A 12476-nucleotide genomic window follows, 5' to 3' on the forward strand; every position below is an offset into this window, starting at 1 on the left:
TTAATTAAGTTTAAATTCAATAAATCAAAATGACTGAGACTTGAATAAATAAGCCCATAAAACGTAACCTTCCTCGTGTGTTAGCTTTCTGTTAGCATCTCTTGTGACACGTGTCAAACTCAAGGCCCGGGGTCCAAATTCGGCCCTTTGGAGCATCCAATTTGCCCCATGGGAGAAAGTTAAAAAGACAGAAAAAACATAAAATATTGTCTAAATTACCAAATAATTCAGTTGTAGATATCTCAGCTCAGATATCTCTAAATACACAAAATCAATGAAACTCCACAATATTTGGAGGATCACAAACTTTTATCACATGACAGCAGTCATTTTAAATCTGAAATTGTTCAAAAAACTACATTTTTGGGAAATTAGTTCACATATTTCCCAAAATTAGGTAAAAATCAATCACAAAATCAATGAAAAAATCACTTATTGCTTGGATATTGTTGGCACCTTACCTACAATGATTTATACGTCGTGTAAAGTACAAAATTGCTTGTTTTCACGGCAAAAATCTGTGGTCCACTGAAGATCGAACTACTTCGTACTTGTCCCCTGAACTAAACTGAGTTTGACACCCGTGGGCCCTGTTTTATAATAATGTGTCAGTTTTGACCCTTTAATTAAATCAGCTGTAAAATACACAAATAAATATTATTTATCATCTCACTTGTTTCTCATCTTTTGGTAACGTTGTTAGGCTTCCTAATCAATAAACATATTGGTATTAATATTTTTAGTGTGGGTGTCTGAGCCTTTTTTGTGTCTGTATTCACCTAGATTTAATGTTTAGAACTGATGGCTAATGAAAAAACCTGATATGAAACATATTTTAATGATATTTAACTACGTGTGTGTCAGCCATTCAACTGTAACGTGGTTCCCCAGTTTTTATAGATTTTTTTTTTTTAGAAATTACATTCTAATTGTTAATAATTATCAATTACGTGATTGTAATTATAAGTGAGCCCAAACCCTGGTGTGTACTGACCTGCAGTGTGTCTGTAGGTGGATGCTGTTCTACTGTTGGGGGGGAGGGACAGGAAGGAGGACAGGCTGCTGTAGTCATTGACCGTACCAGAGAAGAAGGTTTCACCATCGTCTCCTGGAGACAACAAACCAGCCTCAGCAGAAAAACCAGCCAGATGATCTGAGCCCAACAGGGCTGGAGACACCCAGGGGGGCTGCTCTGATGGACCCTCCATGATGACTGAAGGGGGGGGGGGGACAAGAGAAGATCAGTCAGACACAGTCACATGGTTCACTGAGGCAGAGATCTACCAGGACAAGTAGAACAATCTGATTCAAACGGAAATGATCAACCACTGTATAGAGTTGGACTTTTATTTCTGATTATTACACTAACTTCCTGTGTGACATATACACAGGGGCAGTGATGGCCTAATGCAGGGGTTCCCAACCTTTTTCTTGTCGTGACCCCCAGGCTCTGCGTCAGTTCAGAAGTACAGTTGTTAGTGAGTGTATGTGGTGTTTTATTTTTAAAAAAATTACTGAAGCTCTTTGAGCCACTTCCTGCACTCTATACAGTATCTATTTCTGTGGTATTATTGTCATTATTGTTTTGTTTAACATTGTATATTTGTATTATTTTATATATATATTCTATTTATACTACTAGTGTCATTCTATTTTTGTTTGTTTGTCTTTTTCATGTTATTATTCTATTACTTTATTCTTTAAGGGCTTAATGGGGAACTCTGGGCCATTATTTTGTTATGTACATGTTAATGCAAAAAAAAATCATTCAATTTTCATTCACTTTTGTATTGTTTTTTTTAACTGTGCAATATATATATATATATATATATATATATATATATATATATATATATATATACATTGAGAAAAATTGAAATTGAAATATTTAATTTGAATCAGTAATGTTTTACATTTTATTATAATAGACATTTCAGGCGACTCCACACTGGGGTCACGACCCCAAGGTCAAAAAACACCGGCTTAATAGTTAAAGAAGAATCAGTATTGGAACCATCTGCTCTGACGTCATTGCTGCCCTTGAGCAAGGCCCTTAACCCTGAGTGCACAGAACTGAACATATATGACAATAAAGGGCATTTATTATATCCATTTATTTTAAAATACATATAATGGTTGTACACACAGAACACCAACTTCCATTTTAAGCCTTTCACAACAAAAGCCTCTACACCAAAGATGGGTAACTTTAATCAAAGCGGGGGCCACAAAAACGTGATTTTAAGGGTCACATGATCAACATTAATGTCATCATTTAGAATAATGACTAATGGACTTGGAATGGTAAATGGACTTGGTTTTATATAGCACTTTATCACCACACTGAAACAGTCTCAAAGCGCTTTACATATCAGCTCATTCACCCAATCGCTCTCACGTTCACACACCAGTGGGACAGGACTGCCATGCAAGGCGCTAGTCGACCACTGGGAGCAACTTAGGGTTCAGTGTCTTGCCCAAGGACACTTCGACACATAGTCAGGTACTGGGATCGAACCCCCAACCTCTCGATCAGAAGACGACCCACTACCACCTGAGCCACGGTCTGAGCATTAACATACATTTTATTGTGTTTCTGTGAATTATTGACTAAATCTAGTGCATTTTCTTGACATTTTCTTTATTTTTCTTCAATGTTTGTGTGCTTGCTGTTGTTCTGTATTTTATGGAGTAATTTGTGTTTTTTTGGGGGGGGGTTTTAGGCATTTTTGTATACATTTCTATCATTTTGTGTACTTTTGTTGTCATGTGCGTTTTGGGGATAATTTTTTGCAATGTTTTGCTTATTTATGTACAGTATTTTGTTTCAGCTGTGGTTGTTTGTAAAGTGCTATATGAATAAAGTCGAACTGTTTATTTTTCTTTCATTTTGTGTGTTTTGCGTTTACCTCAGGGGCCGTACAAAGATAGACTGAGGGCCTGATGTGGCCCCCGAGCCCATGTTACCCATGTCTGCTATGCACTGTATTTAATTGACAATTTAATCTTCTGTTTACTATCATAAATATAAGATCATAAGAAAACTAAACCTTTAATCATAAACTGCATCTAGAATAAGTGATTTATTATCATTGGTATTGATTCTCCTCTCTTGTCTTTCTTATCTTTATAAAGCAGGTGGAGTAAGTTATTCTGCAGTATATTAGTGTGAAATTCATCAACTCTTTAAGGTTCCTGTGTTAAAACTCTCAAATCTGTATATCTCTATATATTGTACATTATTTATGATCATTTTTAAAACAAGTGACATGACATGACATATTCTCCTCATGTCCCGACATTTATATTTGCTCTAATAAAAGTTTTTTTTTCTTCTTTGGTGTTGTTTTGTTTTTATCTCTTTGTGCAGCTGCTGAGCAGCTCGTTCCATCACTAACTGTCAAAGCTTCTCTTTACAAAATACGCTGGGATTGGACAGAATCCAGAAGCATGTTTTGTTTTTTTTCACACTGCTGGACTTTATAACATGTAACATTAGTTGTTTGTAATTTGACACCAGCCTCACAGTTTTGGTTTTTGTCTTTGGAAATCATCATAATTGTTATTTGGTTGGTTACAGTTGTAGATTTACCAAATATAGCAGCAGGAAAAACTGTGAGAAAGTGGGAAAAACATCCAGAAATTCACTTAATTTTACACTGGGATTTTTAAGCTCTCGTATCAAATTTAAACATTTAAGGCAGAGTTTTTTCACCTTGGGGTCAAGACCTTATATAAGGTCACTTATTTAGTGACCTTAGTTTAAATGGGGTCACCTAGTATTTGATAAAATGCAATTATTGATTAGATATACATTTTAGAATTTTTTTTAAATTATTATTCTTTTTCAAACAACTCACAATTTTAATCAAATAATAGTAATAATAATAAAAAAAATATCTGCACAACTTGTCACCAATCCTGGCTACTCTTGATTTGTAAATGGATCAATGACGTGTAAGGATTTAACTGCATTACATTTCCTAAAATGGGCATCATCAGGCAAGGTTTGCATGAATATAAAAACGGAAATGAATATTCAGGACTATAATATAGCAATATCTAAAATGAGCATAAAAAACATTTGAATAGATTTAGAGTAATTTTAAACAGCAGTCATGGCCAGTCAGTCACACCACCTGATATTTTGACACTTTGAATAACAGAATAAATTACAAACGTAATTCAGTAAGTAACATCTAAAAAAAAAAATCACAAAAAAATAAATAAATAAAAGTGATTGGTATCTTTTTATCCATTTAAACCCTTTTTATCTAAAAGAAATAAAGTTGGACAGAATATTTTGGTGTCACGTCATTGACCCAACTTACAGTATAACAAATGTGATCAAAAATTAATAATTAACTAACAAATCTAGCAGAAAATGCCTTTAGGGGCGCCAGAAATTCTTGCTTTCCAAAAAAAGTTGGGGAACCACTGGTTTAAAGGTTTGATGGTAAAACATTAACCACACCACCTGCTGCTGTAAATGAGCTCCTTCATTTGGATCCAAATTCATTTGACCCTGATTAGTTTATTAACTAAATCAAGTCAATGTCATTTCCTGTATCTGTCAGTGTGGAAATTAGAAATGACAGCAAAAGAAGACTTTGAATCTCCAGGATTTTCAAATTGTGGATCCAACACAAAGCAGATGTTCCATCCAACGATGGATGCACAGAGGTGACCTACCTGTTGGACGTAGCAGATGTGATGATGATGACAAACAGAAACCCTTCAGGGGTCGACTTTAAACAGCCTTTAGTTAGAATGTGGCCCTAGCTCCACATCATCAGAACAACTTGTTGAAACTCAAACTTTAGGGCGACGACAGTGTTTGTGGGAGGGGTCGGGTAAAGTCCCACCTCTTTGACACTAAAGTCACATATTAATGCAGTCCTGACTTTAAATGTCATGGACTTCATTTATGTTTGTGAATTATGTGGAAAAATTGACAAAATGTCATATAGGTATTTTTTAAATTATGATTATTGGTACAATAAGTGATTAATGGGACAGAAGAAGCACAAATTGGAAAGATTAAAGCAGAATTCTTTTGAAAATATAGTAGTAGTAAAGAGCAGCTAATGTATTATATCCATCTTACAGATAAGAGTACAAACCTCGGCTAAACACCAAGTCTCCTCTTTTCCAGATATTGTCAGTTATCTAGATCAGTGATTCTGATCATGGTACCATCATCAATCACATTTTAAAGGCTTTTTTTTATTGTGACGAATAGAAATGATTTTTTTTTTAGATTTACTTTCTATCCAAACAAAGGAATCACGGAAAATAATAAATAAATGCATGTCTTTACAGCACCTACAGTGGAATACTGTAATTGTATGACAATCATATGTAAAAGAAGGGATCTGTTAGAGCCTGATATGTAGCAAGACCTGAACTGTTATTTCAAAAATTTAATAAAACCCAAAATGTTACAACTGGTCAATAATGAAACAAGATGCTGAGCTCAAAACGTACAAACTTTGTCTTTTTCATATATATGATTTTTTTTTAATTATGTGAATATATATGGTATATATATATGGTATATATATGGTATATCTATATATATATATATATATAGATATATATATAAAGGTAAGAAAAAAGTCACTATAACTGTCAAGGTTCTCCAAAAGTCTTTAATTTATATTTATATGTTTACTTTGTACACAAACTACACATACACACAGTTACGCATACGCACATTTGTTTATGTGTGTGTGATGCTACTCTCTACATTGAAGCATTAAGCCCTTTAATCCATAAATCAATGACTCTATAATGTAATAATGATGCAAAAAGTTTTTACGTTTTAGGCTCAGCATCTTGTTACATTATTGACCAGTTGTAACATTTTGAGTTTTATTAAAAAAAAATTTATATAACAATTTGGGTCGTTGTTACATCTCTGTTTGTTTGTTTGTTTGTTCCCTCACAGCTTTCTGTCTTTTCTCTTGAACAGTTTCTGGCTCTTATTTTTTTTTACAGCCAAACTGCAGTCACAGCTGTTATCCTGATAAGGCCTAAAGATCAACTTTATCACTGAAACCAGATGGAAATCAATACACTGGCTGTAAGTTGAACCGTTACACGAGTCAACATCAAACATTTATTACAGCAAAAACCCTCTGGTCCTCTGGTGCTCTCCCACTGAGACTCAGCAACAGTAACAGTAACAGTAACAGTAACGTGTTAAAAAGCTCAACTCAGCTCCATTGGACCAGCTTTACAATAGGACTTATCAACATCAGACGCTCAGGACCTGATAACACATCTATAAAGTCAGTAAAATGATGGTCCATTGTTCTAGGAATCTAACACATTTATTTATTTGAATAATATCCAGGAAGTTTAGTATTATTTGAACCACAGTATATAGTCATCTTAAAGATGGAAATCCTGGTTTTAATTAGAAATAAAATGGGTAGAAAGTGACCAAAAATGGTGGAAAAGGTGGTAAAATTGGATTTTAAAAACCACAGAAATTTGCATATTTGAGTGGCCAAAAACTGACAAAAAAATTGGAAAAATGGTTCAAAGTGTCAATATTGGAACAGTTAGTTAAAACTGGTAAATAATGGGCATGACAAATTGCGAATCTGGTTAAACTGGCTAAAAATAAGCATGAAATATGGTGAAAAGAAGTTAAAAGTGACAATAATGGGTCAACAATATGTGACATTAGGTGGAGAAGTGGTGGAAAGGGTTTATAAAGTGTTGAAAATGTCTTGAAAGTGGAAAAATGTGCAGAAAAGTTTTTGAAATGTGATGGAGAAGAGACAGAAATGGGATTAATGTATCAAAAAAAAGCATCAAAAGGAGTAAAAATATTAGAATATGGTGAAATATAGTTTAAATGTCACAAATTGTTCAAAAAAATATTTAGAATCTTAAAGGCATCTGGCAACCCCCGCCCTGTCCCATTCAGACCTGAATAGTTGATCACTGTCTTCCTTCATACATCCATTAATCTATTTTCTGACCCACTTGTTCCTTTTTTCAGGGTCGTGGGGGTCTACTGGTGTCTATCTCCAGCTCTCAATGGACGTTAGGCGGGTGTACACCCTGAACAGGGCAGCAGTTCACCACAGGTCAACACATACACGCACACACATTCATCTAGACACTCCAATCAACAATAGAGTCATGTTTTTGGATTGTGGGAGGACCCGGAGGAAACCCACGCAGCACGGGGAGAACATGCAAACTCCACACAGAAAGGACCCAAGTGTCCACCCCAGGGCTTGAACCCAGAACCTTCTTGCTGTGGGGCGGGCGTGCTAACCGTGCGCCCCATTCATATTCAGTTTATTTCTTAATGAAATAAACTGATATTAATTGAGAGCTGAAGTTAGGTTTAAGAGTACTAACATATCCTACTGAAGTAAAGTACTGTCACTTGATTGAAATTGTACTCAAGTACAAGTAAGTCACACATAAAATACTTATAAAAGTATCTCAATTAAATATTATTCAAAGTAAAAGTTTCTAGTTATTTTCACCCCCCACGTTTTATTTTGGTAATAAATATTGCCACAGTTCCTGTCAGGGTGTAGTGATGGTGGTGTGGAGCCAAATGTAAAGAGAGATGGAGGCAGAATGCAGGCATAATATTCTCAGAACCAATCAATGTTTATTCCAACAAAACTTAACTTAAATCCAGAAGACACAAGTACAGGGAACAAAACACAGCAGGACACAAGGAGGGTTGACAATAAACAAGATAATGATCCAGCAGCCATACTGTGTCCAAGCACTCAGCTAAAGAGTGAGGAAAGCTTGATTGGGAACGGGTCACACCTGGGTGGAAAACATGAGGCAGCCAATCAGTCAGAAACCAAGCACACAGACATCACTGGGGGGCGGAGCCACAAGCAGGAATACCTGAAACACAAAGACAAGAGTTAAACACAAGAATTATCAAGCTGTACTTATAGCTATATTTATGAATTGAAGAAAATAACAAGCATTCAATGCTGTTTTGGAGCAGTACATTACGTTTAATCTGATTGGTCGGCTATGATGTTTCACAATGTCTGTTGATACTTTTAAAACAAAAAATAATAATTCACTCAGTAATGGTTGGGTGTAGAAATGTAACAAACTACTTTACTTCTTTTAAAGCGTACTAAGGTCAAGCAAAATTACTGATTTAGAAATATACTCAAAAAAGCACAAGTACAGTAACGTGAGTACTTGTAATCCATTACTTTCACCTCTGGATGTACAGTTTGATTGGTCAGTGGTTCCCAATATTTTCCCAGTCCTGTACCCCTTCAGACCTTTAACCTGAAACCATGTAGCCCCTACTCCTGCTCACTTAAAAAACACAATAATGTAATGTCATATACAATGTGGCCATACATGAAAATGATCTCTACCTATCCTATTGAGTAATCATATATAACTAGAATATTTGCATTTCCTGAAGAAAATGCAGGCGCTGGCCCGTGTCATCAAACACTGCATTAGCATTAGCCTAGCATTACTGTCAGCATTAGCTAGCATTAGCCTAACATTAGCATTAGCATAGCAACACCGTTAACATTAGCTTTTGCTTTCATTAGCATTAGCCGAGCATTACCATTAGCTAGCATTAGCCATGCATTACCATTAGCCTAACATTAGAATGGAATAGAATAGCTTAATTTGTCATTGCACATGTTACAGAGCAACAAAATTTAATTTCTGTTTCATCCAAGAAAATCACATATAACACATATAACATGGGAGGACAGGAGCGGGAGCCCTGTGGTGCGCCACAAGAGCGGCGCCCCGTATTCAGGTGAAAAAATGGGAGAACAACAGAAGCATTAGCATTAGGGAGCATTACCATTTGCATTAGCATAACATTATCATTAGCAAGTGCTAGCATATAATATTAGCATTAGCTTAGCATTATCATTAACATAGCATTAGTCATATCAATAGCATTAGTTTAGAATTAGCATCAGCCTTGCATTTGTACTAGTACCCCCACGACACTTTGTGTACCCCTGGGGGTACCCGCACCCCACTTTGGGAACCTAGGTGTTAAGTAATATGTTTATTGAATGTCTTATCCAGTAGAGTGAAGCCTTAGTTGTCCAAATAAAAGACATCAATGATGATGATGATGAATCATCATGAATGGTGTGTGTGTGTGTGTGTGTGTGTGTGTGTGTGTGTGCGCGTGTGTGTGTGTGTGTGTGTGTGTGTGTGTGTGTGTGTGTGTGTGTGTGTGTGTGTGTGTGTGTGTGTGTGTGTGTTGCTGGGCAGGGATGTGGTGTGTTCTGCCGTGTGAACGTGCTGCTCTTCTCTGATAAGACGTTATCATGACGAGGAGAGGAGGAGGCCAGGAATGACAGAATTACAGGCCCTGCCTCATGCATGCTGAGCTGCAGTAGTAGGCCCAGCGTGCCACCAGCAAACTTTCACAACATCACACACACACACACACACACACCACAACATGGTCTGCTGACGGTATCTGAGCAGGAGCAGACTGAGAAACTCTGCAGAGACCGTGTGGACAGTTGGAGGGTGAAGTGTGTGATGATGGACTTTAAGGACAGATCTGCCAACAAAGTGGCTTCTTTACTCTTATCTCTGCATAACAGGGCTGTACCCTGTCTGTCTGTCTGTCTGTCTGTCTGTCTGTTTTTGCTGCTTATAATTTGTTCCTATCACTTGCTGATCATAAACAGATGTTGGTGTCCTCGTTTGTATGTGTCTCTTTATTAAAATCCAAACTCTACACACATGTGGCCCTTAGACTAATTTAGTGCGGCCCTCAAAATCAATTCAAGAATTCAAGGATTAAATTAAAATGTCTAAAAAAAAGCATACAAGTATACCAAAAAATACAACAAAAATATGCAAAATGGCAACAAAAATACACAAAAATAACAGTCAAATATATAAAAAGAAATAATAAAAACACACAAAAGTGGCTCATAACATAGAAAATTACACAGAATGACTCCAGAAATGCACAAAACAACAACAGATATACACAAAAATTAGAGAAAAATGCAAAACGCCAACAAAAAATAAACAAAATCCTTTGTTCTATACAATATTAATGCTCAGATTGGTCATTATTTCAAATACTAACATGAGGGTTGATAATGTGACCCTCGGATCAGACTATAACATTTTTGTGGTCCTCGCTGTGATAAAAGTTGACCATCTCTGAGATGTGGACTCCGCAGACGCCGTCTTTATTCTGCAGACAGTTTCTAATGATGCGGCCGATCAGACACTTGTGTGATGTTTTTACATGTGATGCATCATATTTGCCTTTAAGGTTTCATACCATGAAAGTTACTATTGAACCTCTGCTTTGTTCACACTGTAACCTATAGACACAAACTAAACTCTCCTCCATTTCAGCAAAACATTTAATCAGTGACTCATCCTTCAGAACAACTTTTCACATTTCCTCTGCATCATGAAGTTGTGAGTTTTGTGTATATTTGTGAATTATTTATTTTTATTTTCTTTGTTTATTTCACTCTCATTTTGTGTAGTTTTTGTTTGTTTTTCTGTTTTTTTGCTTTTTTGTGAGTGTTTCTGTTGTTTTTGTGTATTTTTTGTTATTTTGTTTCTTATTTTTTTGTGTATTTATTGCTGTGTGTGCTGGAGTCAATTTGAGTGTTTTTGTGATTTTTGAGTCATTTTTGTATTTTTTGTTATTTTGTGTATTTTTTGTTATTTTGTGTATTTTTTTTTTGTTTGTTATTTGTTTTGTATATTTTTCTCTCATTTTGTGTGTTTGTTATTGTTTTGTGTAATTTTACAGCCATCTTGTGTGCTTTTGAAGTATTTTTTGTGTATTTCTGTATATTTTCTTTAATTTTGTGTGTTTTGGAATTAATTTGTTTGTTTTTTGTGTGATTTTGTGTTTTAGAAGTTATTTCTGTTTAGTTTTTGCTGTGGGTTTATATATTTTTCTTTTGTGTTTTTGGAGTTTGCTAAACTGTTTATGGGAGGTTTCTATAAGTTCTAACTAAATATTAACGAACTACCAAACCACTGGAGTTGAAGTTAAAATTGGTTGGTTTTCAAGCTTTGTTTGCTCTTCTTCTTATCATTTCTAGAATTTTATATTTCTTAGGATTAGGGATGTCACGATAAAACTTTTTCATTTCCGATATGATACCGATATTGAAGTTTTGCGTATCAGCCGATACCGATATTGATCCAATATCAGCATGAATCATACATACATTTAAAAAAAAAAACCCACAACTTTCTCTTTTTTTTATTTCATAAAAAAACAATAATTACTTATTTTGTAGTGTGGAATGTTAGAAAAAGGCTTGATCAAGTGATGTTTCTCAAACAGAGAATAATAGTCAGCAACAGTAGGGATGAGAAAAACTGACCCATTTATTATTAATCAATTGATTAAATACATTTTAACCTTCAACATAATATCTACAGTATTCTACAATTGAATAAAATAGATGAAAAATGAATCAAAAAAAGAAGTAAAAAAAAAAAGAAAATCCAGAAATTTGATACCGATATTTGTTTTCAGGCTAATATCGGACCAATATCCAATATTGATATCGGATCGGGACACCCCTATTTAGGATCAAAAATGTAATCACTTAACTCATTAAAAAGTATGACAATAATTCTTAAAAACTATTGACATTTCAGTAAGTGCAAGAATATTATTAAAGCTGGTTTAAAAGTTGATGATTCAGAACCAAATCCAGATTTTTTATTGAAAACACTTCTATCTAAATATTAATAAATATATTTTATTCTATACATATGAGAATTACTGTTACCAAGTTTAAATGAGTCATTTACCCTTTATCTTAAGTATTATCCTAAAATAATAATTTACAGAGGCTTTAATGAATAATAACACAATAATAAAACTGTAATATTATCATTATTTGTTATCCTACCCAGATATCACATCAACAAAAATGCCTTTTTATCACTGAAAAGATATTATTTATAATTATAAGACAGATGAAGTCAAAAGTAAGAGAGGATTCCTAATCACTACTCTTTACCACCCCCTAGTGGCAGATTTTGTAATCAACCAACGTTTATTATTATTATTAATAATAATAATAATAATAATAATAATAATAATAATAGGCCCAATTTTTAAACCGCTACATAAAAGTAACACCATTATATTAAATCTAATAAATTGTAGTTATTTGACAGTCAAATGGTTCAATACATTTTTACATAAAGGATCAAATAAAAATAATGAAATGGTATTAATACGTAGACATTTAAGTTCAGGGGCCAATAATACAGAGCCAGTTTTAGCACAAAAACGACATAGATTTTGGGCGGGAAAATTAGAAATGTTATCATCAATGTGGCTTGTTTTCACTTCCACCAATAAATCATATGTTAAGTAATTATTAAGGCACCGATAATACCCAAAAATACAACAATAAATGTGTCTAAATCTAAATTTAACGTAATAAGTCCCTCAATTTCAT

The 12476-nt window shown here is 34.5% G+C and overlaps 1 protein-coding gene across 1 annotated transcript in view; it reads right to left on the minus strand.

Moving 5' to 3' along the window:
- gata1a (GATA binding protein 1a) overlaps positions 1–4824 on the minus strand; it is an 8804-nt gene extending 3980 nt beyond the window's left edge. The window contains exons 1-2 of the mRNA XM_028447198.1: positions 4693–4824; positions 995–1213 (exon numbers count right to left, since the gene is read on the minus strand). Of these exons, the coding sequence (XP_028302999.1) occupies positions 995–1208 (214 nt within the window). The 5' untranslated portion in view covers positions 1209–1213; positions 4693–4824. The remainder of the gene's footprint in view (positions 1–994; positions 1214–4692) is intronic.
- Positions 4825–12476: the final 7652 nt, after the last annotated feature.

This window comes from Gouania willdenowi, chromosome 5, assembly GCF_900634775.1.
Source record: "Gouania willdenowi chromosome 5, fGouWil2.1, whole genome shotgun sequence".
Lineage (NCBI taxonomy): Eukaryota > Metazoa > Chordata > Actinopteri > Blenniiformes > Gobiesocidae > Gouania > Gouania willdenowi.